At 35.2% G+C, this 27,369-nt stretch overlaps 1 protein-coding gene across 1 annotated transcript; it reads left to right on the forward strand.

Annotated features, from left to right (window-relative positions):
• SGO2 (shugoshin 2) lies at nucleotides 1–27,369 on the forward strand. Its single transcript, XM_023732962.1, has 8 exons — nucleotides 1–133; nucleotides 973–1,148; nucleotides 2,123–2,200; nucleotides 10,324–10,409; nucleotides 15,265–15,500; nucleotides 16,471–19,641; nucleotides 21,797–21,935; nucleotides 27,306–27,369. Exons 1-8 carry the CDS (start codon nucleotides 1–3, stop codon nucleotides 27,319–27,321), a joined length of 4,035 nt encoding a protein of 1,344 aa, XP_023588730.1. The 3' UTR covers nucleotides 27,322–27,369.

The raw sequence follows: 27,369 nt of genomic DNA on the forward strand, positions 1-27,369 counted from the left end.
ATGGAGTCCCCAGTGTTGGAAACTGGCCCACTTTTTACCTCAAGAATTAAGAGACATGTGAAAGACAAAAGAATTTCAAAGACTGCTAAATTGAATGTTTCTCTAGCTTCAAAAATCAAAACAAAAATAATAAGTAAGTGCCATTAGTTTTGAAGTATAGTTATTTTTACTTTTTCCTGAGAACTGATATAATATTGGGTTCCTTATTTTATCAAGTATAGAAGTAGACTAAAATGATTACAGGTAGTCCCCGACTTACGACATATTCGAGTTATGACAAACCACACTTACGGCTGTCTTTTTTTTTTTTTTTTTTTTTTACATCTTACCGTTAGTAATTTGTACTACATAACAATGTTGCAGCGTGTAATTTGCTGATGTTATCATTCTCATGCCAACCCCCAAAGATAAAGATCAGATTTATAAAGATACTGCTAATAGAAGGCAATAATAATGAAAACTAGGGAAAAAAATGATGTATTCGATTTATGTCAGATCTGACATACACGATGGAGAAGTCGGAACGGAACCCCCTTCGTAAGTCGGAGACTACCTGTATTTATTTTGTTCATAGATACCTTTTTCATTTGATCTTTTCTGTCTCCTTCAACTTGTATTAGATGGGTAATTATGATGATTTGTCCTCAGTGGTGAAAGCTGAATTTTCAGCAGTGAGTGTTGAATGGCCTGAGTGGTCTCCTTCGTGGTTGTCTTATTTTTGTCTCTCTGTTTGCATACCTTCTGCATTCCTCATGACTGTTATTCTTCATCTTCTCTCGAGCTTTCACTTCTTCAGCTCCAAACTCTGAGTTCATTCTTTTTTTTAACTCCATCGGTGTTCTCATTCCCTTCTTTTTCAACCTTCAGTTAAAACATGTGGAGAGAAATATATTTTGCCTAGTTTTATTCAAGAGTAAGAAATTTTATTAAGATACAAGTTCAATATTAACTCTTTTAAAAATCTTTTTACAGACAATTCTTCCATTTTAAAAATTTCTCTAAAGCATAACAACAGGGCATTAGCTCAGGCTCTTAGTAAAGAGAAAGAGAATTCTCGAAGACTTACAACTGAAAAGATGCTGTTGCAAAAAGAAGTGGAGAAATTGAATTTTGAGAACACATTTCTTCGCCTAAAGCTAAATAATTTGGTATGAAAGCTATATTGTGTTAAAATTCTAAAGCATAACAATAATCTTTTAACTACATTATTATAGAAACTCTAACAATGTTTTCCAATCTCCAATTATTGTAAAAAATCACTGAAAGTCAATGTGCCATGTAAATCTATGTTAAAAGGCACACTGCTAATACCAAAAAAAAAAAAAAAACAAACCAAACCCTTTGTGCCATCGAGTCGATTCTGACTCACAGCGACCCTGTAGGACAGAGTAGAGCTGCCCCATAGAGTTTCCAAGGAGCACTTGGTGGATTCAGCCTGCCGACCTTTTAATTATAGCGCTTAACGACTATGCCACCAGGGTTTTTTTTTTTTTTTTAACATTGCTAATAAGATAATAAAATAGGTGTCTTAAGTCTAAATGCATTCTAAATGTGGGCTCTGCAAACCAATATATTACCTTGATCAACATTTAATTGCTTATCCTAAGCAAAGCTAGGTGCATTAATACATTTTAAAAAGCTCCTCCAGTAAATGGAAAGAAGAGTTCCCAGAGTGTTTGTATTCTCCCTTAATCCCAGCATTTCATTGGCCGCAAGCCAAATAGAATGAAGATTGTAGTAGTTGCTTTTTCTTCCAACTTCCAACTCTGTCCATGGAAGTTGGAATGATTAGCTAGTCTGTATCTATAGATTCTAAACCTAAAATAAAATGGAAAAATGACCTGCTATACCTGAGGGTTAAATTCCTGTGGCTGACAAATTTTATTTGCTTGTCATGTGATATGTTATTACAGAAAGATAGGAAAATTATGATTAATCAAAAACATTCAAAATGTATATATATGGCTGTTTGAACTATACAATACAGTACCTTTTTCGCTTAATGTGATCTCAGTTATTTTCTAAGTCTTCTCACACTGAAGGTATTCATAAATGTATGGTATGATAATGAACTACAAATCTTAATTGATTAAAAATGGTCTTCTTTATTTCACATATGCAGAATAAGAAGCTTATAGAAATAGAAGCACTCATGAACAATAACTTGATAACTGCAATTGAAATGAGCAGTCTTTCTGAGGTAAGTAGAATGTAAAATAAATTTGAGTTGGATTTAATACAAAAAATAAATCATAAAATAAGAAGAAAATATAAAGGAATTCAAGTTAGGTAGGAGAGGACTTTATATACCTCCAAGCAAAGATGAAAACCATAAAGAAAGCTACTGATGGATTTTCTCAGAAAGAAAATTTTTAGATGTTTAAAAAAATCATAAAAATAAGTGGCAAACTGGGAAAAACATTTAAACATATGGTCGACAGCATTAATATTAAGAATATTTAAAGAATCTTATAAACTAGCACAAGGAAAATAAAATCAATAGAAAAATCAGCAAGGGAGAAGGACCAAATATTAGTGAAATTCACTCAAGTATTTAAGTAAGAAACATAGTGTTGAGAAGGAATAACTAATGAGAAGGCAAAATATACATAATACATAAGCTGAAGAAAGGTTATTAAACAGTATGTGCTGTGAAATCCCAGGTTTAGATTAATTTCTAGATAGATTCTGGAGGCAGTTGAGTTTAGTGCTTCAGAGAGTGGCTTTTAGATGGATTGCCTATACTGTATATTAGCTCCCAACTCAGCTACCTCTTTAAGTCCTGTAATCTTGAACTCAGACTCTTTAACCTTATTTAACCTTTTCTCATTTGCAAGATGTGGTTAAAGGTAGTATATCTACAAAGAGTTATTGGGAGAGTTAAATATGGCTAGCGTGTGTCTGGCAATAGGAACAGTGCAATAAATGTTTTTATTTTTCTGTGTATTTTTATGTGTTTTCTGCAAAATTTTCTGCAAATCCCTTTTAAAAGTCATTTTTAAGGCTTTTTGAACTTAAATGCATACTCTTTGTAGTAAGAAGATAGGAACTCTTTCAACCTATGTAGTAAATATTTAGCTCCTTTCTCAGAATTTTTATAAAAGTTAGCCAAAGTATAAGTACTTGTGGTCTAACTTAATCCACATTTGTATAAATAAAGGATCTGTGTAACTATCCCTGTGAAATAATGTCCACAACATATGTATCTACTAGAACTATAGATGTGACACCTAGGACAACCAGTGACCTGAATTACGCCTTATACAGTTAGCAACTGATTTTTTTTTTTAAAGGAGACGAGATGCTTTTTTTTTTTTGGTTTTAACGAAGAGAAGTTTATTTCCTCATAGTCAAAGTAGGCTAAAAGTCCAAATTCAGGGCGTCAGCTCCAGGGGAAGGCTTTTTCTCTCTGTCGGCCTTCTTCTCTTCAGTGTTCCCCAGGACTGGGAGCTTCTCTGCACAGATACCCCGGTCCAGAGGTCCAAAGGACACGCTCTGCTCCCGGCACTGCGTTCTTGATGGTATAAGGTCCTCCTGTCTCACTGCTCACTTCTGTCTTTTATATCTCAAGAGTTGCCTCAGGACACAATCCAGTTAGATCCAGTCCTGCCTTACTAACACAACTGCCACCCATCCTCCCTCATTAACATCATAGAGGCAGGATTTACAACATATGGGAAAATCACACAGTACCAGGAATCATGGCCCAGCCAAACTGATACAACACATTTTTTGGGGGACATAATTCAAACCATGACATCTTGCCTGCCCAGGTGAAGAGCACTGAGACGAGATGCTTTTTATTGGGGCATTGGTAGTGGTGGTGCGGTAGGAGGTTGGGGGCCTTCTGTTTTGCTGATGATGTTGCAGGGCAGAATTGAATTGCCGTAAATAAATCACTAAGACTGGAATTTGATTTAGGAGTAGGGAGTGCAGAATCAGTATAGGAAGTGACATGGAGAGTAAGAGAAAGAAGCAAGTTTGGCAGGGTGTGGAAGGGAGGAGGATCATATCACCTATACCCCAAGGAACTTTGGAGAACAGAGAGCCCTAAAATATTGCTCAGCTCTGTGTTTTGAGTTATGTGATATAAAGCCCTTTCCCCTCATTAGTTCTTTAAAAAAGTCTTTAGTAAGATCTACATTGTTCACAGATGTTTTTGTGTGGATCTCTTTGGAAAACTTGAAGAGGGTTGGGGTCAGCATCTAGATTAAGGTAAAGTTAAAAGAAAAAGAGTTATGTGGATAAAGGAGATGGAGGATGAAGGGATCATATACAACTGATGTGCTTGCTTTCTTGGGGGTCTTATTATTTAGCAGACTGACTTTTACAAATCATGTATTACTACTACTTTTTTGGCCGGGGACAGGGGAGCAACAGATAATACAGACACATGGTTCTAATATCAGAACAATATAAGAAAGTATAGGATCTACTTGTATCCTGCCTCCAGCTACTTTCTTCTCCATTCTCTTCTCTTCCCTCCACACCTCATGCTGGTAATTGTTATTGTTTGCTTCTTTATGTAAAAAAAAAACAAAAAAATATTTTCTTAATTTTCCCTTTCTTACATAAAAGATAGCATACTATAGTTCTATGCCTTACTTTTTTTTTTTAACCTGGCATGTCTTGGGGATCTCTGATTGCACAGAGTGCTTCCTTATTCTTTTTCAGTGCTGCTTAGGATAGATCTATAGAACGGACTTCTAATCTGTTTAACTGGACTCCTGTTACTGAACACTTGGGTTGTCTTTTGCTGTTGGCTTAACATTAATGTAGAATGCGTTTCCTTCTCGTATTGTCAGCTTTTCCTTCCTTCGGGATTATTCCCATCAGGATGCAAAATGTTATTATCTTTCCCATCTTAAAAAAAAAAAAAAAAAGAAAAGAAAACCTCTTACTCCACTTACCTCTAGCTACCATCTCATTTATCTCCTTCGTAGCAAAATTCTTGAGAGGGTTGACATGGTCTCCAGTTTCTCTTGAACCCACTCCAGTTGGGTTTTCGTCACCACTCAACTAAAACTGCTCTTCTGAAAGTCCCCATTGAGCTCCGCATTGCAAGAGCCTGTGAACTTTTCTTGGTCCTCATATTGACATTCACATGACTTTTAGGAGACCACACTCCCAAGTTTCTTCCTGCCTTTCTGGTTGCTCTTTTCAGTCTCTTTGCCAGCTCCTCTTTATTTTCCTGACTGTTAAATTTTGATAATGCCCCAGGACTCAGTTCTTAGATTTCTCTTTTCTATCTGTACTCATTCTCTAAATGATTTCATCCAGTTGCATGGTTTTAATTACTACTATGTACTGATGACTCCCAAATTTGCAACTCCAGCCTGGACACTTCCTCTTATGTATCCAAATGATACATATCCAACTACACATTTGTATGACTTAAGGGACATCTCAAATTTCACATATTTGCCACCAAACCAGTTCCTTTTGTGGTCTTCATCTCGGGTAATTACAACTCTATTTTCCTCTCTTTGACTCATACCCCATATCTGATCCTCCAGCAAATCCTGTTATCCCTGCCTTCAAAAATCAGTCTAGAATTCTATCACTTCTTACAACCTCACCTTCACCACACACGTCCAAGCCATCATTATCTCTTACATACATTTTTGTAATAGCGTTTCAGTTTTGGACCTCTTGCTTCTGCCCTTGCCAGAGTGATCCTGTTAAAATTTTACTCGGCTTAAAACCCTCTAATGACTGCCATGGACTGCCAGAAGAACAAACAAGTCTGTCTTGGAAGTAGTACAGCCAGAGTACTCCTTGGAAGCAAGGATGGCGAGACTTTGTCTCACATGCTTTGGACATGTTATCAGGAGGGACCAATCCCTGGAGAAGGACGTCATGCTTGGTAAGGTAGAGGGTTAATGAAAAAGAGGAAGACCTTCAATGAGATGGATTGACACGGTGGCTGCAACAATTGGCTCAAACATAGCAACAGTTGTGAGGATGGTGCAGGACTAGGCAGTGTTTCGTTCTGTTGTACATGGGGCTGCTATGAGTTGGAATTGGCTTGATGGCACCTAACAACAACAACGACTTTCTATCTCCTCCATTGCCTGATGTGATCTGAAGTGGAAACACTTGTTATTTTTTTTTTTTACCTCAGCTACTATTCTCCCTTTCCTTCATCTCTTTATCCCCTTCAATACTCAGGCCTCTGTCCTCTCCTTCAAACACTGGTAAGCTCCTGCCCCAGGGCCTTTGTGCTTGTTTTTCCTTCACATGGCTAGTTCCCTCATGTCTTTTAGATCTTGACTCAGGTCGCCTTAGTGAAGCCTTCCCTGGCAACCCTATGTAAATTTAAGCCATTCCCCACCCCTGTCCCCACATTTCATATCCTACTTTAATTTTTCTCCTTAGCACTTAACACTATATAACATACTACAGGCATACCCCAGATGTATGGCAGGTTCAGTTCCAGACCACTGCAATAAAGTAAATATTGCAATAAAGCAAGTCACACAAATGTTTTGGTTTCCCAGTGCATATAAAAGTTATGTTTACACCATACTGTGCTCTATTAAGTGTGCAGTAGTATTATATCTGAAAAAAATGTACATACCTAAGTTAAAATATACCTTATTGCTAAAAACTGCTAATGATCATCTGAGCCTTCAGCGACTCGTAATCTTCTTGCTGGTGGATGGTCTTGCCTCAGTGTTGATGGCTGCTGACTGATCAGGGTGGTGGTTGCTGAAGTTTGGGGTGGCTGTGGCAATTTCTTAAAATAAGACAGCAATGAAATTTGCCACATTGATTGACTGTTCCATTCATGAAAGATTTCTCTGTAGCATGTGATGCTGTTTGTAGCATTTTACCCACAGTAGATCTTTCAAAATTGGAGTCAATCCTCTCAAATCCTGCTGCTGCTTTATCAACTAAGTTTGTGTAATATTCTAAATCCTTTGTTGTCATCCAAGCAGTGTTCACAGCATCTTCATCAGGAGTAGATTCCATCTCAAACCACTTTCTTTGCTCATCCATAAGAAGCAACTCCTCATCCATTAAAGTTTTATCATGAGATTGCAGCAATACAGTCACCTCTTCAGGCTCCACTTCTAGTTCTCTTCCTGTTTCTACCACATCTGCAGTTACTTCCTCCACTGAAGTCTTGAACCTCTCAAAGTCATCCATGAGGGTTGGAATCAACTCCTTCCAAACTCCTGTTAATGTTGTTATTTTGACCTCCCCCCATGAATCACGAATGTTCTTAATGGCATCTAGAATGGTGAATACTTTCCAGAAGGTTTTCAATTTACTTTGCCCAAATCCATCAGAGGAATCACTCTCTATGGCAGCTATAGCCTTATGAAATGTATTTCTTAGATAATAAGACTTGAAAGTCGAAATTACTCCTTGATCCATGGGCTGTAGAATGGATGTTGTGTTAACAGGCATGAAGACAACATTAATCTCCTTGTACATCTCCATCAGAGCTCTTGGGTGACCAGGTGCATGTCAATGAGCAGTAATATTTTGAAAGGAATCTTTTTTTCTGAACAGTAGTGAACTTAAACTATTGAGTAAACCTTGGTGTAAACAGACATGCTATCATCCAGGCTTGTGTTCCATTTATAGAGCACCGGCTGAGTAAATTGAGCATAATTCTTAAGGGCCCTAGGATTTTCAGAATGGTAAATGAGCATTGGCTTCAACTTAAAGTCACCAGCTGCACTGGCCCCTAACAAGAGAGTCAACCTGTCCTTTGAGGCTTTGAAGCCAGGCATTGACTTCTCCTCTCTAGTTATAAGAGCCCTAGATGGCATGTTCTTCCAATATAAGGCTGTTTCATCTACACTGAAAATCTGTTATTTAGTGTAGCCACCTCCATCAATTATCTTAGCTAGACCTTCTGGATAATTTGCTGTATCAGCACTTGCTGCTTCACTTTTCACTTTTATGTCATGGAGATGGCTTCTTTCTTTAAAACTTCATGAACCAACCTCTGCTAGCTTCAAACTTTTCTTCTGCAGCTTCCTTACTTTTCTCAGCCTTCATAGAATTGAAGAGCGTTAGGGCCTTGCTCTGGATTAGGCTTTGGCTTAAGGGAATATTGTGGCTGGTTTGAGCTTCTGTCCAGACCACTAAAACTTTCTCCATACCAGTAATAGGCTGTTTCACTTTCTTATCATTCTTGTGTTCACTGGAATAGCACTTTTAATTTCTTTCAAGAACTTTTGCATTTACAACTTGGCTAACTGTTTGGCTCAAGAGGCCTAGCTTACAGCCTATTGGTTTTTGACATGCCTTCCTCACCAAGCTTAATCATTTCTAGCTTTTGATTTAAAGTGATAGACATGTGACTCTTCCTTTCACTTGAACACTTACAGGCCATTGTAGGGTTATTAATTGGCCTAATTTCAATATTGTCGTGTCTCAGGGAATAGGGAGGCCTGAAGAGAGGGAGAGAGAGGAGGAGTGGCCAGTCCGGTGGAGCAATCAGAACACACAACATTTATCAATTAAGTTTGCCATCTTATATGGCGCCATCTTATGGGGCACAGTTTGTGGAGCCCCAAAACAATTACAATAGTAACATCAATGATCATTTATCACCGATCACCGTAGCAGATACAATAATAATGAAAAAGTTGGAAATACTGCGAGAGTTACCAAAAAGTGACACAGAGACACGAAGTGAACACATGCTGTTGGAAAAATGCGGCCAACAGACTTGCTTGATGCAGGGGTGCCACAAACCTACAGTTTGTGAAAAATGCAATGTCTGTGAACCACAATAAAACAAGATATTCCTGTGTAAAACTTTACTTATTAATTTTATTTATTGCTCATTCCACCGGAATGTAGGCTTCTTAAGTGCAGTGATTTTTATCTATACCAGAACAATGCCTAGAACATAGTAGACAGTAAAAAATACTTATAAAATGTTGAATAGTGTTTCCTCATTAAGAACAATGTGTGCTTTTTTTAATGATGAGGTACATATTTATCCTGCAATACCTACATTACTGAGCCTTTTAAATAAAAAATAATGTTAAATATTTTCAGCATCTATAATGATGGTCATTGGTCTTTCTTTTTAGATGTATTAATGTGATGGCTTCTTATCACATTAAGCTTTCCTAATTTTGCATTTCTGGAATAAACATCAGAAATGATTTATTAATCTTTTAGTGTTCTGCTGAATTCTTTTTACCAGTATTTTATTTAGGATTTTTGTATTCTTCATAAGTGAGGTTTCTTTAAAGTTTTCTTTTTGTATAGTCTTTTTTAGGCATTGATAAAAATATTATATATGAAGCCTTAAAAAAGAATTTGGATCTTTTCTTTCTTTTCCTATGCTCTGGAAAAGTGGTGTAGTATTGGAATTATTTGTTCTTTAAAGATTTGTAGCATTCCTGTGTGAAACCATCTGGACCTGAGACTATTTTAGTGGGAGTGATAGCTCTTAACTTTGTTTATTCTATGGATATTAGTCTGCTTAGATTTCTTTCTGTTGTCCCTAGTCAGTTTTATTAAGTTTGGGGGAGGAGTGCCTTATTACAGCTTAGCAAGGGTGGAAGTCTAGGCTCCCCATTTGGCCTTTGTACCTTTGTCAAAATTTAATTGACTAAATAAATAGGTCTGTTTTTGAACTCTCTGTTCTATTCCGTTATCTATTTGTCTATCTTGATGCTAATACCACACTGTCCTAATTATTGTATTCTTCCAACTTTGTTTTTTTCTAAGTTGTTTTGGCTATTCTAGATACACTGCATTTCCATATGAATTTTAAAATCAAGTTGTTAATTTGGTCATACTTTCTGTTTCCATTATATAGCTTAGCTCTGTACTAGAAAAACATGATTGTGTGTTGACTAATTTTATGGTTTTTATTAAATAATTAAAACATTCATTTCAGAAAATTTAGAAAGTGTAGATATGTAAAAATTTAAAAAGTATATTTACATCACCCAGATCTTGAATAAAAAAGCCATTTTAAAATACATAATCCAATGTGTGGACATTAATGTATTACATATATATGTAGAGATATGTATATGGACATATGCATGTGGATTTATTTCTATGTATAGAAATAAAGAAACTTTCTTCCAAAAGAAAGTTTGGAAGATTATATACCAAAATATTAGTGGTTATCTTTGGGTGCCATGATTAAGGATGAACTGCATTTTAACCTTATGAGCACATTATTCTTATTCAACTATTAAAGGCTAATGCAAGAATTGTTTTATTACTATTGGTATTCTTGTATAATTTAGTACTTTAATAAAAAATACATGAATTAATGAGATTAGAAATTTTGCTTCTTTTCAGAAAATTTTCTTTGTTCTTTTCAAATAGTTCCATCAGAGTCCCTTTGTACTGCCAGCTAGCCAGAAGAAACGAGTTAGTAAACAGTGCAATTTGATGCGCCTTCCATTTGCAAGGTAATTTCTTCAAAACTTAGTTAAATATTGACTTGCAAACTTTTATCTAAATTGGACTTTGAATAGTTTTTATTTGGTTTGCTTCCTTGGAATATAAAAAAACATTTAAAAATAAGTAACGAAAACTTGTTAACATTGCTCTGATGAAAGAAATTGAAGACATAATCTAATAGAATTCAGTTTTAAACTTTGAAATAATATTCAGCTTTCCCATAAGCCATAGAGAAAGAGGCACAGGTGGATTCTTAGGTATATGAATTTGTACATTGGTTTAGGTTATGAAGATTTTCTATAACATGGTCAGTGTTTGTGTGTGTTAAACAATGTTTGCATTTCATCAACCTATAGTTACCTACTAAGGTCTAAATGAGACGGTGGTGTCTTGCTACAGGTTTTGTGTCTCCAGGATTCCAAGGAAACTTACCCCTCAATTCAATAACCAGGCTTGTCTGTGGTATCCTGCCACACTTCAGTTCTTTCCTTTCTTTCCCCCGGATCATCACTGGGGTCTTCTGCCGCTACACTGCTATTCTCCTCTTGACCAAAATACCCATTTTTTGATTAATTTGATTATAAGCCATAGAAAGTACCCTCATTCAAACTTATCGTTTTAAAGACAGTCATTGAGGCCCAAAGAAGTAAAATGGCTCAGTGAATTAATAACATTAATCACAATCCTCTTCCCTCTTTCAGACAATGTTCTTTTCATTATATGACGTATAGGTTTAATGCTTCTATATAAGTGTACAAGTAAATGCATATATATACATATTGAAATTCTGTCTGTACTATAGTAAAAAATTCTTATATCTATTGTGTCACTTTCTGTTCATCCTAGTTTGTTCCATTGATTTGCCTATTATACTGTACTAGTATCACCTTGCACCAGTACATTTTGCTTGCTGTACTTTTAAAATAGTAAATTTGATTGTCTTGTAGGTCCTTTTCTTAGTTTTCAAAAATGTCTTGGCTTTCCTTATGCACTTATTGTTTCACATAAACATGAAAATCAAGTGTCAACAAACCCTTCAAAAAATTTCATTGTGGTTTTTTTTTAAGTAAACTTCTGTTTGAAGTATAACATAGATATTAGAAAAGTGCAAAAATCTTTAGAGCACAGCAAGTTTTTACCAAGTGAATGCTACTGTATAGCCAGTACCCCGATCAAGAAACAGAACATTACCAGTACCTCAGATACCCCTCCTTATGCCCCTTTCTAATCACTATCCACCACCCACCTAACGATAACTACTATCCTAACTTCCAACATCATAGATGGATTTGTTTTGCCTATTTATAAACTTCATAAAATGGAATCATACAATATGTATGATTTTTGTGTTTAACTTCTTTTCCTTAGCATTATGTTTGTGAGATTCATCCATATTGCTATATGTAGTTGCAGATCTATAGATCATTCATTCTCATTGCTGTGTAGTATTCCACTGCATGATTATACCACAGTTTATTTGTTTATTCTTTTGATGATGAACATTTAGTTTTTTCCAGTTTTGATTTATTAAAACTTTTTGTGCTGCTATATATATGTCTTTTGATCAGTGTAAGTACATGTTTCCATTGGGTCTATAACTCAAATTATATAATTACTGGGTTTATACATATTTGACTTTAGGAGAAGTTGCAAGACAGTTTTCTGAAGTAGTTGTACCAATTTACCTTCCTGCTAGCAATATATGAGAATTCCTGTTATTCTACATCTTCAATAACACTTGTTATTGTCTGTCTTTTTCATTTTAGCCATTTTAGGAGTGTGTAGTGGTATAAATTGAGGTTTCAATTTTCATTTTTGTGATAACTAATAAAGTTAAGCATCTGTTCATGGTTTTTTGTTTTTTTTTTTTTCCTATTGGGTTGTCTGTTGTTTTCTTAAAGATTTATGACAGTTCTTTATATATACTATGCCTGAGTTCTTTGTATGTTACACATATCTTTTCCTACTCTGTGGCTTGCCTCTGTACTTTCTTAATGATATCTTTAGATGAACAGAAGTTCTTTACACACGCACACGTGTGTGTGTGTGTGTATGTGTCTATAAAAAACCAGAAAACCAAACCTGTTGCCTTTGAGTCAATTCCAACTCATAGTGGCCCTATAGGACAGAGTCGAACTGCCGACCTTTTGATTAGCAGCCTGAGCTCTTCACCACTGCACTACCAGGGCTCCATAGGGCTTCATATAAATATATATATATACCTCCACTTACGGTTAGTACTTTTGGCATCCTTTAAAAGAAATCTCTACCAATTTCAAGATCACAAGGCATACTATGTTTTCTTTTAAAAGCTTTATTATTTTCTCTTCACATTTAGCTCTTCAGTCTACTTGGAGTTTTTGGGTATGGTGTGAGGGGAGGGGTCAAGATTCATTTTTTCCATGTGGTTATCTACTTGATCTTATACCATTTGACCCAAGGTCCAACTTGGGTTTAACCAGTTGATCTTTTATTGAAAAGATGATTCTTTCCCCACCTCACTGCAGGTCATTTTTATCATAAATCAGGTGCAGTGGTTAAGAGCTCAGCTGCTAACCAAAAGGTCAGCAGTTCAAATCCACCAGCCACTCCTTCGGAACCCTACAGGGCAGTTCTGCTCTGTCCTGTAGGGTCGCTATGAGTCAGAATCAACTCGATGGCAATGGATTTGGAATTTATTTATTTTATTTTTTTTTGGTTTGAATATATATGAGTTTGTGTCTCAACTCACTATTACATGAGTTGTTTTGTCAATACTACACTGTTTTAATTATTAGCTTTTAAATAAATCTTGCTATTTGATAGTATAAGCCTTTAATTAATTAATTTGTTTTATTTCTTTGGCTATTCTTGACCTTTTGCATTTCCATGTGAATTTTAGAATCGGCTTGTCGATTTACACATGCATACACACACTGCTGGAATCTTGATTGGGATTCTGTTGATTCTAGTTCATTTTGGGAAGAATTAACATCTTTATAAAATTGAGTCTTCTATCCATGATCATGGTATATCACTATGTTTTTAGTATTATGTATTTTTTCTCAATCGTTTGTAGTTTTTTGTATAGTTAATATGCATCATTTTTAGATTATTCCTACTTATTTGATTTTTTTGGGCTATTCTCAATGTTTTTGGGTTTTTTTTATTTCATTTTTTTCTTGATGCTAGTATGTAGACGTACAATCAATTTTGTTATATTAACCTTGTTTCAAGTGACTTTCTATTAATTCTAATAGCTTATCTATAGTTTTTTTTTGTTTTTTTGCATTTTCTGTGGGTGCAGTTTTGATATTTGTGAATGGTGATCATTTTGTTTTTGTTTTTGCAAAATTATTGGAGCCACTACTTCCTGTTTAGTATTGAATAAAAGTAATGATAATGGGCATTCTTATTGTGTTCCCATCATTAAAGATGTTGTTTACTCCTGGGTTTTATCAAATGACTTTTCTGTCTCTATTGAGAAGATATTACTTTTCTCCTTTATTTTCAACTAAATGTAAAGAATTACAGCATTGATTTTTGAATATTAAACCACCACTGCATTTCTGCAATGAACTCCTCATGATGTGATGTATTCTGTTAATATATGCTGATTCTATTTGCTCATTATTTTTAGGATTTTGTATATATGTTAATGATGGAGTATGGCTTTTAATTTTTCTTTCTTTTAATACAATGTGCCAAGTTTTGGTATTTAGGTTATACTGGTCGCAGTAAATAGATAGGTACTTTTTTTTTTCTTTTTTTTTTTTTCCATTTTGTGGAAGTATTTGTGTAAAATTGGTGTTATTTTTTCTTTAAATGTTTGGAAGAATTTCTCAGAATCTGTATTTTTTTTGTGGAAAGGTTTTTAATAACATCCCATTTATTTAATAGTCTGTTTACATTGAGTGTATTTACTGATATATTTAGATTTCTATCTACCACCTAATTATTTCTTTTCTATTTGAGCCACTTTTTCCTTTTTCTCTCGTTTATTGATGAACAAATACTTTTTAGTGTCTATTTTTTCCTTGTCTATTAACTTTATTATTAATTACCCTAGTGATTGCCTGTATGATTACCCTAGTAATTTATCTTAGTGCAGGTTGCAGGCAATGGATTTACTCAGTTTTGTTTCTTTTCTGGAAACATCTTTATTTCTCCTTCATTTTGAAGGATATATTTGCAGTTATAGAATTTTAGGTTCAGAGTCACTTTCTTTCAACACTTTAAAGATGTCATTACTAGTAATTACCTTTAAATTTTAACAATTTTTTTTTTTCACTATCACGAATTTCTACATATCTGATTTTTTTTCAGGGTATAAGGCAAGATCTTTAGCATTAGGGGATATTAATCTTTGTTCTTTGAATTCAAGAATGTCAGTTTATCACATCATTTCTTTGGGTTTCTGTCTTCATTTTTCCCTCATAGATTTAACTAGGAATATTGTTTTCATTTACATGGTTGCTTTTTGGAAACATAACAACCTTATTTCTAACATGACTTTACCTATAGTTATACTTGTTAGAAGCCAGAGGAAGAGTTTTGGGTAGTCATAGAATTAAGTATAAGAAAAGTATAAATATGATATATAGGTGTTTGTAAGTGTATTTGAACTTTATTCATTTCTTTAGTATTATTATCCCAGTAGCCCAACTAGTGGCTATGGAGATAAGAAGCATTTCTATTTTACTCCAAGTTCTGTACTACTAAAAACTACCTATTATTGTCTTCATTAAGCGCGCAAAGGTTCCTGGGTGGGTTTGTGGTTGGATCGTAATAAATGGAATATAGAAAGTACTCTTCATGCAATTTTGTGAATAATTTTTGTAAGATATAAAATTCCTTATTCCAGAATTTCCCACTTGTCTGTAGGGTTCCGTTAACTTCAAATGATGATGAGGATGATGAGGATGATAAAGACAAAATGCAGAGTGACAACAATGTTATGTCAAAGTCATCACCTGATATTTCTTCTTTGGCATCAATAAGACAACCTTTATCAACTCAGTATAATTTGGAATTGTCGTTTCTCAAAGAAAGTAACCTGAATGTGCATGGTTTAGAGGATTCAGAACATATTTCTTCTGTTGTTGATGTACTTTACAAAGGTGAGATTGTTTAAAAAATTCCTTTTGAATATTCGTATTAAATAGTTGTATCTATCAGATTTTCTTCTTGAGGTCAATGATGTGTAGACAGATATTTTATATTGTAGATTTCCTAATTTCTACCATTCAAAACTGCTGATGAAAAATTTAATGTAAAAGTAAATATGCTAGTAAGTGTCAGATCCACAGTGGCCTAATACTATGCAGTGTTTAGAAATGAGCTGGCCTAAAGAGTGTTTTCTTGGTGTCCTAGCATATGAATCAAAATATCCCATATATTTAGTTTCACCTTCTCTTTTCTGTAGATATGAAAATTGGGGTCTACATAGGTGTAGTGACTTTTTCAAAATCATAATCATTCAGTGGTAAAACAAAAAGCTTGAGCCTGGGTAATGATTGAGCAGGAGAAAATGATGACACTTATTAATATGATATTTCTAAATGATAATCCTATGCTTGTATTCTGTGGTGCTTATGTATTTGTCATAGATTTTCAGATTGGAATAGGGAACCATAAATATATTGAATTTTGAGCTTAGAATTATTTTTCATTTCTGAAAAATTGTATATTTACATAAATTTTAGTGGCTTATTGATGACATTTTTATCTTTTTCAGAGTTATCACTGTGATTTGGGTTCATTTGCTGGCCTCCTTCCACTTTAGAAATATATGTTAGTGGCTATACTTTGGCTATACTCCATCCTACTGTTGGGGCTGAGACACAGTCAATTTTCAGTATATGTTTTCCATAGATACAAATGTAAAATGTGGCTTACAAATAATTCTGATTATTTCTGCTCTATTTTTCTCGGCATAGACTTCTTAGTAGTATAACAATCTTAACAGAACACATTGACAGACATCATAACTGTGAAAGAGCTTGCTTTCTAATCTCATTTGTTTAAAATAGTAAATTACTTTTCACTACTTATTTCTGAATTTTCTTTGTTTTGATTTGTTTTATTTAGAAAGCCGTTCTCATTCAGACCAGAGTTTCAAGAGTTCCCAAATGAGTGAGACGAAAAGTGTCCAGTCCATCAGCCACAGAAAGGAGAATCCATCTCCTAGTAATGTGACTGAAAGGAAGAAGCATGTACCATCTTGGGAGTCAAATAATCCCTCTGCAAACACTCCCTTTGTGGCAGATTTAGATCAACAAGTGATTCCAAGTCCAGATTTAAACTGGAGTAATGAGATAAATAATCAGACTAATGAAACAAATACTAAAATGCAAAGAGAGGTCCAGTGCGTTCCTGGCTCATCTTCTGAGTCTGTAAGTGAACCTAATGCAGAGGGGATGGATAAAGTCCAGGGTAATGATGACTTACAATTGCAGAAAACTGTGTATGATGCTGACATGGATTTAACTGCTGGTGAAGTAAGCAAAATTATTACAGTTTCAACACATGCTAAAAATAGAAGTAATAAAAAAACAAATGATTGTGGAATGAAAACTTTCAGAAAAGTGAAAGATTCAAACTCTAAAAAAAAGAGAGAAAGATCAAAGAGACAATTTAAAAATAGTTTGGATGTAGATATCGAGGAAAAGATTCAAAACAGGCCAGAAGGATCTGCTTTTGTAGATGGCAAAGGTGATTCAGAAGATCCAGACTTTATTTTCAATTCTGAACAGCTGGCTCACCTGAACATACTGAAGAAAATAACCCTTCATAATGATTTGGATCGAGATGACAGACAAAGTACACAGTATGATGAAAAGAAAAGAACGTATTTAATGAATGAGCAAGAGGAAATATGCTCTTTCTCCCAAAGTTGTGATAAATTCCAGCAGGAGAATAAATTTGATATGGGTCAGATTTCCCTTACCTGTAATAAAAGTAAAGCTTCGAGACAGACATTTGTAATTAATAAGTTAGAAAAACGTAACTTAATCCCAAACCATAAGGATAAAGAAACCATTTCTGAAAACATAGAAATCACAAATGAATTTCAAACAGCTGATCTTTCCACCAAAGATAATGGAAATTTACATAATTGTGAGACCCAGCATATGTTAGGCTTGAAAAAGCATGTCACCAATATGCAACCTATTCAGCAAAGTGAATCAAAAGTAAATAAGAAGCTTAGGCAGAAAGTAAATCGGAAGACAGAAATAATTTCTGAAATGAACCAAATATATGAGAATAATGATAAAGATGTGCATGACCTAGAAAAAGTTGACTTTTTCTTCCAAACACAAGAGAATAAAGAAACCATCTCTGGAAATGTAGAAGTCTCAAGTGAGTTTAAAACACTTACTCTTTCCACCAGAGATAATGGAAACCTGTGCAATTGGGAGATCCAGAATGTGTTGGGTTTGCAAAAGCAGATCACCGGTATGTACCCGGTTCAGCAAAATGAGTCAAACGTAAATAAGAAGCTTAGGCAGAAAATAAATCGTAAGACAGAAATAATTTCTGAAATGAATCATACAGATAATGACAAAGGTGTTCATTGTCCAGAAAAGGGTAACTTTTTCCTCCTAACCCAAAAGGATAAAGAAACCATTCTTGAAAACCTAGAAGACTCAAATGGGTTTCAAATACCTGATCTTTCCACCAAAGATACTGGAAACCTATGTGATCATGAGACTCAGAATATTTTGAGGGTGAAAAAGCACGTTCATGATATACAACCTGCTTGTCAAAATGAATCAAAAATAGATAAGCTTAGGCAGAAGGTATGTCGGAAGACAGAAATAATTTCTGAAATGAACCAAATATATGAGAATAACCCAGAAAAAGGTAACTTCTTTCCTGTAACCCAGAAGGATAAAGAAACCACCCCTGAAAACCTGGAAGATGCAAATGGGTTTCAAATCGCTGATTCTTCCACCAGAAGTAATCGAAACCTATGTAATTATGAGACCCAGAATATGTTGGGCTTGAAAAAGCATGTCACTGATATGCAACCTGCTCAGCAGAATGAATCAAAAATAAATAAGAAGCTTAGGCAGAAAGTAAATCGGAAAACAGAAATAATTTCTGAAATGAAGCTAATAAATGACTATAATAACGAAAGTGTGCATGACCCAGTAAAAGGTAACTTCTTTTCCCTAACCCAAAAGGATAAAGAAACCATTTCTAAAGACCTAGAAACCGCAAATGAATTTCAAACAACTGATCCTTCCACCAGAGATAATGGAAATGCATATGATTATGAGACCCAGAATATGTTCAGTTTGAAAAAGCAGGTCACAGACATGCAACCTGCTCAGCAGAATGAATCAAAAACAAATAAGAAATTTAGGCAGAAAGTAAATAGGAAAACAGAAGTAATTTCTGAAATGAACCAAATGTATGAGAACGACGACAAAGATATGCATGGTCCAGACAGCAATCTTGATTTTAAAATAAGTAAATCTAAATGGAGACCTGAATGCCAAGGCATTAGCAGAGGATACTGTATGGAAATCAACAGTAATGAAAAGGAAAATTGTGATCAAATTCCAAATCCTTACAAACTAGTTAAAAAGCATAGGAAAGAATCATCAGGCAAGGCAAAGAACATTTTGGCTAAAGGTAAGCACAAAACTAGTTTGCAGTTAACAGATTCTTCACAGACTTCCATCTCGTTAGAATCAGGTTTAAAACAAATTACTAATGAGCCAGATTCTAATGCTAGAAACCAAACTGAACTACCTAAGAATCAGAGGCAAAGCACTAGAACTCTGAATAAAAAAAGAGATTTACCCTTTGTAGAAGTGAGAGAAGGAGAATGCCAGGTCAAAAAAGTAAATAAAATGACACCCAAATCAAAGAAAAGGAAGACTGTCATAGATCCTTCTCCAGATAGTAATGAACAAATGGAGATAACATCAAACACTGTTCAGGGAAAGTCAGTTGAATCTGAACAAACTGATAAGGAAAAAATTTTGGAGAATGAGAAAATTGTCAAAATTGAGCCAGAGTTTTACAGAAAGGTATTTAAACCTTTATCTCAAATATGTTTATCGAAAATGCAAGATTCTTTTAACACTGTTCTTGAGGATTCACTACCTTTGAGTATTTCTTCTAGTAAAAATACAATAAGAGAAAGTTTTGTTCTGACGGGCTCACCAGTCTTTCAAGTAAGTGATGATGTACATGAGAAGATGAGAGAGATTAAAGTCATCCAGAGAACACAAAAATCAGGAACAGGTAGGTCAATACCTGATAGGATCATGTTTTTACTTTTTTTTTCTTCACTTAGTAAGGTATTTCCTGTTTTAATTGACATTTTTTATGGAATTTTAAAACAATATGTACCTGAGTAGCTTGATCTATAAAAACAACATGAAAGAATTTAAAGAATGTTTAATACTATGAGAAGGTACCAGTAAGAGTATCTTGGACATTTACAGCCTACAAAACTGATTTGGCCTTTACTACAAAACTTGTCTATTAGTGGCCTTAGGCGGATAATTTCCTTTTTCATATGTTTGAAGGAAATTAAGTGTTTTAGGTGAATATAATAATGAATTCCACTGGTTTTATTTTACCAAAGACAATTACAAGTTTCTTAAGGGTAGGACTATTTTTCCATTCAGTAGCATTTATATTTAATGTGATCAAAGCATTGTACTAGGTATTGTAGAAGGTTAAAACATAATACCAGCCCTTCTCAGCATGCAGTCATGTAAAAGTAACAAATACAGTTGTGAAATGTGGTTAGTGCTTTAATAAAAGCACAAACATTATGGTAACGGGTTATGATGGAGAGTAATTTTGACTAGAGTAATTTGCAAATGTATCATGAATTGAGTAGCATTTCAGGCCCTGAAGGATAGGTGGGATTTTTACCCTACTGTTTCCTTTTAATTTTTCCCCAGTTATTAAAATAATAGTAACTCATTGCAGAAAATTGAAGGTAAAGAATCAGAAAAAAAATCACCTGGAGGAATTACAATCAATATTTTGGCGTACGCATCCGTACTTGAATGTGTGGATTTTTAAATATATATTTGAAATCATACTATATATAAAATTTTGTATCCCACTTTTTTTTTCTTAAATTAGACATTTCCACATCAGTAAGAATTTTCTACGAGGAGTCTAACATTTCAGTGTACGTATGTAGAACACTAGGATTTTGATGGATAAGGCTCTTTCAGGCAAAAGGTAAAAGAAACACTGAAGCAAAAGAAGTACAAAGGGGCTAGAATTGCAGGGTGTATTAGAGAACTGGTGAACCATCTTTCATCTCTGTCCTGTCCATGCGGCCTTCACAGAGTGAGCAGTCAGTCAGTGACATATATGTTGAATGAATGAGTGTGCAGTAATTTGTGTGAGTTTGTGAACAAAATTGAACCATGAAGAATTTTTGTCAGCCTATATGCGATTTCAGAATAAAAATATTGGAGACTACTTTGATTGTTTTAAATTTTAAATCTCTTTTCCTCTTAAATTTAACTAATTTACAAATATTTTTATTGCTACTATTGTCATGTTTATAACTTGATAATTGTTAAGTTTTAAAATGTGTTGACCATGATTTGTAAACTACTACACGCACTCCTCACTTATCGATGTGGTTAGGTTCCAAAGACTAGGGCCTTGTGTGAAAACTGGCTTTACCCAAGAGTTGGGCTGTGTCTAGTCTTTCGTACCGGTGTCCCCACTGGTCGCTCACTGCCCATCAGGCGCCTCCTGTGTGACTCGGAACACGCATGGCGTTGAGGGGCCCCTCTTCCCCACCACACCTTCCCCACACTGCAGAGTCCAAGTTGGTTGTGGTGATGGTGGTTGGGAGTTGCCCGCCACCTCTGGAGCAGCAGGGGCCCACTATCACCTGACCACGCTCCAGGCCTCCACATGGATCCCAGTGCCTTGCCTCTCCACCTTCCCTCTTAGTCAGCCCCGGAGATGGGCCTCAGTGGCTGGCGGCTCCTGGGCCTACAGGCAGGTGAGGCCCAACAACCTGGGCCCGGCAGAGGCTGCGGAGGTGGTAGAGTGGCCTCTTGGGAAGAAGAAACGTCCGAGCACTCCACTAGACGTCTGCAGCCCCATCTCTCACCGCCCCTTTGCGCTCACCTGGGGCTTGGGGAGGCTCCTCCACCTGTCCCGGGTAATATGAACCACCAAGCTGCCTGCCAGCCTCACTCCCTCACACAAACCTCACCCTCCTCCTCTTCCACCCCCTCTTGCCTGGCTCCTCCTTAACGCACAAAATAGTTGCCATAGTAGATTTTTTACTATTGTAAACGAAAAATGTCGGATAACAAAATAGTCAATAAGTGAGGAGTAGGTGTATATTTTTTATGTCTGTGTCTTTTTATGTTTTTTACAAATACTTCTGAAAATATATTGTCTTCAGGTGATAGAACGCTACAGGACTTGACAAATACCAGTTTTGTTTCTAAATCTGAAAATAAGGCAGAAGATCCATCTTCAGAACTGCCAGGCAGAAGAAGAAGATGTATTCCTCTCTCTTTAAAAGAGCCAAGTCTCAAAAGGTTGGTATTTCTGTAATATTAAAATGATTTTAATATACTATTATAAAATATATACTTATAAAAATTCATTCCTAAATTAGTATTTGACACTTCTGAATAGCAATAAAACATAAATTGTTTGGGTGACTGTAAAGTTGCTATCTTTTCCTTTTGAATTTTTGAACACTGGGGGAGAGATGCTCAAAATTTCAGCCACTAATTTTAACATCCATTGGTAGATCTTGCCTGCAACAATTATTACTGTGATGCTTGCCTAATATTGATTTTCTATTTCTGTTTTCCCTTCTACATTTATTAATGAGAATTCTTCTGTAAAGAAGAGTTATCTCTTCTCCATTTATTTAAATCCAATACTATCAACATTTATTTTGTTGCTGAAATTATTCCAAACTTTAGCCGTTAGGAGTTCCTTCAGGTTGGCTCCTGTATCTTTTCAACAAAACCGCATACTGTTTTGAACACTTCCTTACCTTCTAACACAAAAGATGTTCCAGACTCATCTTACATTTTTCCTGCCAAAGCCCTGGAGTCAGGCACTTTTCTAAGGAGGCTGGTTCTTTTGATTGGAGTATGGTGTTTAGTAACCAAGATTTGGGATGATTTTATATATATATATACATATATATATATATATAATTTATCATGTTAAGAAAGTGTCTTTCACAAAGATTGGACTGGACTGTGGGACATAAAATGATACTTGAGAAGAGTGTGCTTCTTAGCTCAAGTAGATACATGAGACTAAATGGGCGGCTTCTCTCGGGAGGTAAAATGAGAAGGCAGAGAGGGTTAGGAGCTGGTTGAATGGACATGGGAGATCGGGTAGAAAGGAGGAGTGTGCTGTCGCAGTATAGGGAGAGCAATTAGGGTCACATAACAATGTGTGTATAAATTTTTGTATAAGAGAGTAACTTGAAATGTAAACTTTCACTTAAACTACGACTATAAACAAAACAAAAATGTCAGTTCTATTTTCTTAAATGTTTTTATCATGAATGAGTATACAATTTTCTCAAAAGTTTTTTCAGGATCTATGGAGATAATCATTCTTTATTTCCTTAGATTTATTAACATGGTGTACGTTGATGGGTTTTCTAATATTGAATCAACCTTGCATTCCTGGAATAAGTCCCACTTGATCATGGTGTATGTTTTTCATGTGATGTTGGATTTTGTTTCCTAAAATACTTTGTTAGAATATATACACCAATATCCATAAGTGATATGGATCTATTGTTTTCTTTTTTTGAACTATCTTTATCTGGCTTAAGTATCAATATTATACTTACTTCATAAAAGGATGTTTTGAAATAATTTATAGAGCATTGAGGCTATCTGGTCTTTAAAGATTTGGTAGAATTCCTCTCTGAAACCATTGAGTCTTGGTGCATTTTTCATGGCGTCCCATTGCCATTGAGTCGATTCTGACTCAGTGACCCTGTAAGACACAGTAGAATTGCCCCATAGGGCTTCCAAGGATCACCTGGTGGATTTGAACTGCTAAACTTTTTGGTTAGCAGCTGAGCTCTTAACCACTACACCACCAGGGTTTCTGTTTTATGGAGTAGATTCTTAATAACATTGTCTGTTTCCCATGTGAAAATAGGTCTGTTTAAGCTTTTTCACTCTAATGGGATCTGTTCTGGTTATTTGTATTTCCATAGGAAATTATCCATTTCAGCTAGATTTTCAAATTTATCTGCTTAGAAGTCTACAGAATCTTAGGAATTTTTAAATATCTTTTCTTTCAATGATTATTTCTCTTTTGTCATTTATTATTTTTTATTCTTCATCAGGTTTAGCTAGTGGTTTGTCTATTTTCTTAACTTGTCCAAAAAAAATCAGGTTTTGATTTACTAATTATATCTACAGGAGCCCTGGTGGCACAGTGGTTAAAGCAATCGACTGCTAACCAGAAGGTTGGTGATTCAAAACCACCAGTGGTCTGTGGGAGAAAGATGTAGCAGTCTGCTTCCGAAGAGATTTACAGCCTTGGAAAGCCTATGGGGTCACTATGAGTTGGAATCAACTCAACAACAGGGGGATGGTTTGGTTTTGGAATTAAATCTACTGGGTTTTTTTTTATCGTCTACATTTAGTTTTTGTTTTTTCTTTACTATTTCCTTCTTTGTGAACAGAGTTTTCTTTATTTTTTGTTTTCTAGTTTTTGGAAGTGGGAATTCAACTAATTTATTTTTATTCTTTCACTTATGTTGATAAAACTGTTTAGTGCAAATGAATTTTCCTCTTATCAATGCTTTAAATGCCCCCCATAGATTCTAATACATAGTGTTTCCATTTTTATTATTGATTAATTTCCCCATTTACTCAGGATTTGTTTAATAGGAAGATTTTTAAAATTTCCAGGTGATCAAGCCTTTCTGTTTTTGTTTGTAAGTTCTAATTTTATTACATTGTAGTTAGAGGTTTTTTTGTAGTATTTCTGCTTTATCGAAATTAATGTTTTCTTTATGACCTAATATATGATCAACTTTTTTAACTGTGCTTTGAGCACTTGAGAAGAATGTGTATTCTCTATTAATCCCATTGCTGTTGAGTCAATTTCGACTCATAGCAACCCTATAGGACAGAGTTGGACTGCCCCATAGGGTTCCAAGACTGTAATCTTCATGGAAGCAGACTGCCACACCTTTCTTCCGTGGAGCAGCTGGTAGGTCAAACCACTGACCTTGCGGTTAGCAGTCCAGCACTTAACCATTGCGCCACCAGAGCTCCTTTGTATTCTCTATTAGAATTCAATATATAGCCATAAGATTTACCCTATTGATTATGTTGTTGAGATCTTCTGTCTCCTTACTTTTTTTTTTTCCAACTGTCTTATACTGAGAGTAGATGTTAAAATCTCCTGTTACTTATTGTGTTTCTAGCTATATCTTCATGGATCTCCTGTATTTTTTGCTTCATGAAGGTGGTTGCTGTGCTATTTTGTGCATGTTGTTGTTCTTGTTAAGCGTCGTTGAGTCGGTTCTGACTCATAGCGACCCTGTGTATAACAGAATGAAACACTGCCCGGTCCTGCACCGTCCTCACAATCGTTGCTGTGATTGAGACTATTGTTGCAGCTGCTATGTCAGTCCATTTCATCGAGGGTTTTCCTCTCTTTTGCTGGCCCTCTACTTTACCAAGCATGATGCCCTTCTCCAGGGACTGGTCCCTCCTTACAACATGTCCAAAGTATGTGAGATGAAGTCTTGCCATTCTCACTTCGAAGGAGCATTCTGGCTGTACTACTTCCAAGACAGATTTGTTTGTTCTTCTATTCAGTATTCTTTGCCAACACCATCATTCTAATACATCTCTTCTTCGGTCTTGCTTATTCATTGTCCAGCTTTTGCGTGCATATGAGGCAACTGAAAACACCAATGCTTGAGTCAGGCACAAAATACCAAAACAAAATATCAATAGCAACAGAACCAATGGTATTTTGTGCATAAATATTCTTAATTGTTATATAGTCATTGTGGATGTGGCTTTTACTATTAAAAGTGTCCTCTTTTGTCATGTACAGTGCTTTGAGGCTTAAGAGATAAAGGACTTTAAAAATATATTTGTATTACCTTCCTGATAACTCCAGTCACTTTTGTCCTCAGTATCTGTGTTGGTCATTCCATAATAGCAATTAGCTTCAGTCAGGATCTGCTCTCATAGAGGCTCCCAGAAGTTGTGATATACCTGCATGCCATTCCCAATTCCAAAAAGACAGAAGAAAATAGATGACAGCTGAATTGTCTTCACTCTTAGTATTTATATTGAGTTTACATTGTGATTTTTGCGTTAAAAAAATTTACATACTAAGCTGTTGACCAAAAAAATCTGTATGTACAATGTATCTAAATTAGAATAGTATTTCATTACAGCATTTTGCTATATTTCAGTTTAGAATAAGTAGCTCTTTTGAAATGATTAATTAAATTCTAATTAGCCAAGACAGTGGTATCATATTGGCTCTGGAGAGGGGCACAGAGGAGAAAGAGGGACTTATTCTCCTTCTAGCCTTTTATAGCTTTCTAATTTGGGACCATGATGCATATATTTCATCCCAAACCTACATTATATATATATATATATATATATATATAAAATATAAAGAATAAATACTGCTCCATTTCTTACAACATGAGATACTGGGAGCATGATCAATCCTATTACTGAAAAAAAAAAACACCTCAGATAACTGGGTAAAACAAATAAAAAGCCTTGAATGCATCTGCTAGCTAGTAGGAACCAAAGAAAAGCTCAGATCAGGGACCCAATGAGAGCATGAACCCAGAGAGAGGTCTGTGGAAACTGAAACTGGTTTTTGCCTTGAGAGCATTGGATTCACAACCTTACAGAGCTGAGGGACAGAAGACAAATCCTAGGGTTCAGCTGAAATGAAGAGTCTTAACAGTAGGTCTCCTTTAATATAAAGAAGCACAAACTAAAAATAATCTCCCTTGAGAATTTGTAACCATACTCCAGCCTTCATGTAGATTGGAGCTGGAATTCACACCATCTGAAAGGCCCAAGAAGCTTCCAGCTGAGGATTTAGTATAAGTAGTCCATGACTTGTAGTGCCTCTGGTGTCTGTCAGAAGCAAATGCAAATACTCTGTAAAGGAACCCTCCATCTCAGGCACATTTTCCACAGATGAGTTGCAAGGGAAATAAACCACTAGCTCACAGAAAGAAAACACTAAACACACAAGGGAACAAGACACCAGCAGAAACAACTGATAGCAGAAGCAGATAGAGAATGTAAAATAAGTATATTTAATATGTTTCAGTAAGAAAATAGAGGCTTGAAAATGAGTTAAGATGTTGAGTGAAAAAAGCAAGTCACAGAAAAGCACCTACAATATGATTTCTGTTGATACAAAGGTCAGTCGTAGACAAAACCAAAGAATATACTTTTAAAGAGTGCAATACACAGGTAGTAAAAAAAAAAAAAAAAAAAGCGTAAAGAAAAGCAAAACACTGATTAACACGATTCAGATAGTGGTTACTTCTTGGGGAGGAGATAGATGTGGTCAGACTTCTGAGGGGTGATAATATTTTATCTGTTAGCCTGTGTTGTAGGCACACGAGCATTTATTTTGTTTTTAAATTTGCACGTGTTCGTATATTCTGTATGTATGGTAAAGTTCATAATAAAAAGGAAATATGTAGCAGAAAAATTAATATATAAAACCTACGTTTATTAGTTTTTCTTATAAACCTTATTTATAATTCTCACTGTCTTTGAATATTTCAAATATACACCAAAGTTTGAGGGAACTGGTATGATGCAGCAGTTCTCTTCACCATGCCTCACAGCATAAGCATTAGTTTTGGGTTGTTATTACTGTTAATCTTTTTTTCTACTTTGCAGGAAGATGAGAAGATGAGGTGAATTTATGGATATTGGTTTTCTGAATTCGCAAAGCATAAAGAGT

Source organism: Trichechus manatus, unplaced genomic scaffold (assembly GCF_000243295.1).
Source record: "Trichechus manatus latirostris isolate Lorelei unplaced genomic scaffold, TriManLat1.0 scaffold00056, whole genome shotgun sequence".
Lineage (NCBI taxonomy): Eukaryota > Metazoa > Chordata > Mammalia > Sirenia > Trichechidae > Trichechus > Trichechus manatus.

Coding starts and splice junctions, on each gene's coding strand:
- SGO2 (XM_023732962.1), top strand. CDS start 1: ATGGAGTCCCCAGTGTTGGAAACTGGCCCACTTTTTACCTCAAGAATT. Junction 134..972: donor AATCAAAACAAAAATAATAA/GTAAGTGCCATT, acceptor ATCTTTTTACAG/ACAATTCTTCCATTTTAAAA. Junction 19,642..21,796: donor AACACAAAAATCAGGAACAG/GTAGGTCAATAC, acceptor TATTGTCTTCAG/GTGATAGAACGCTACAGGAC.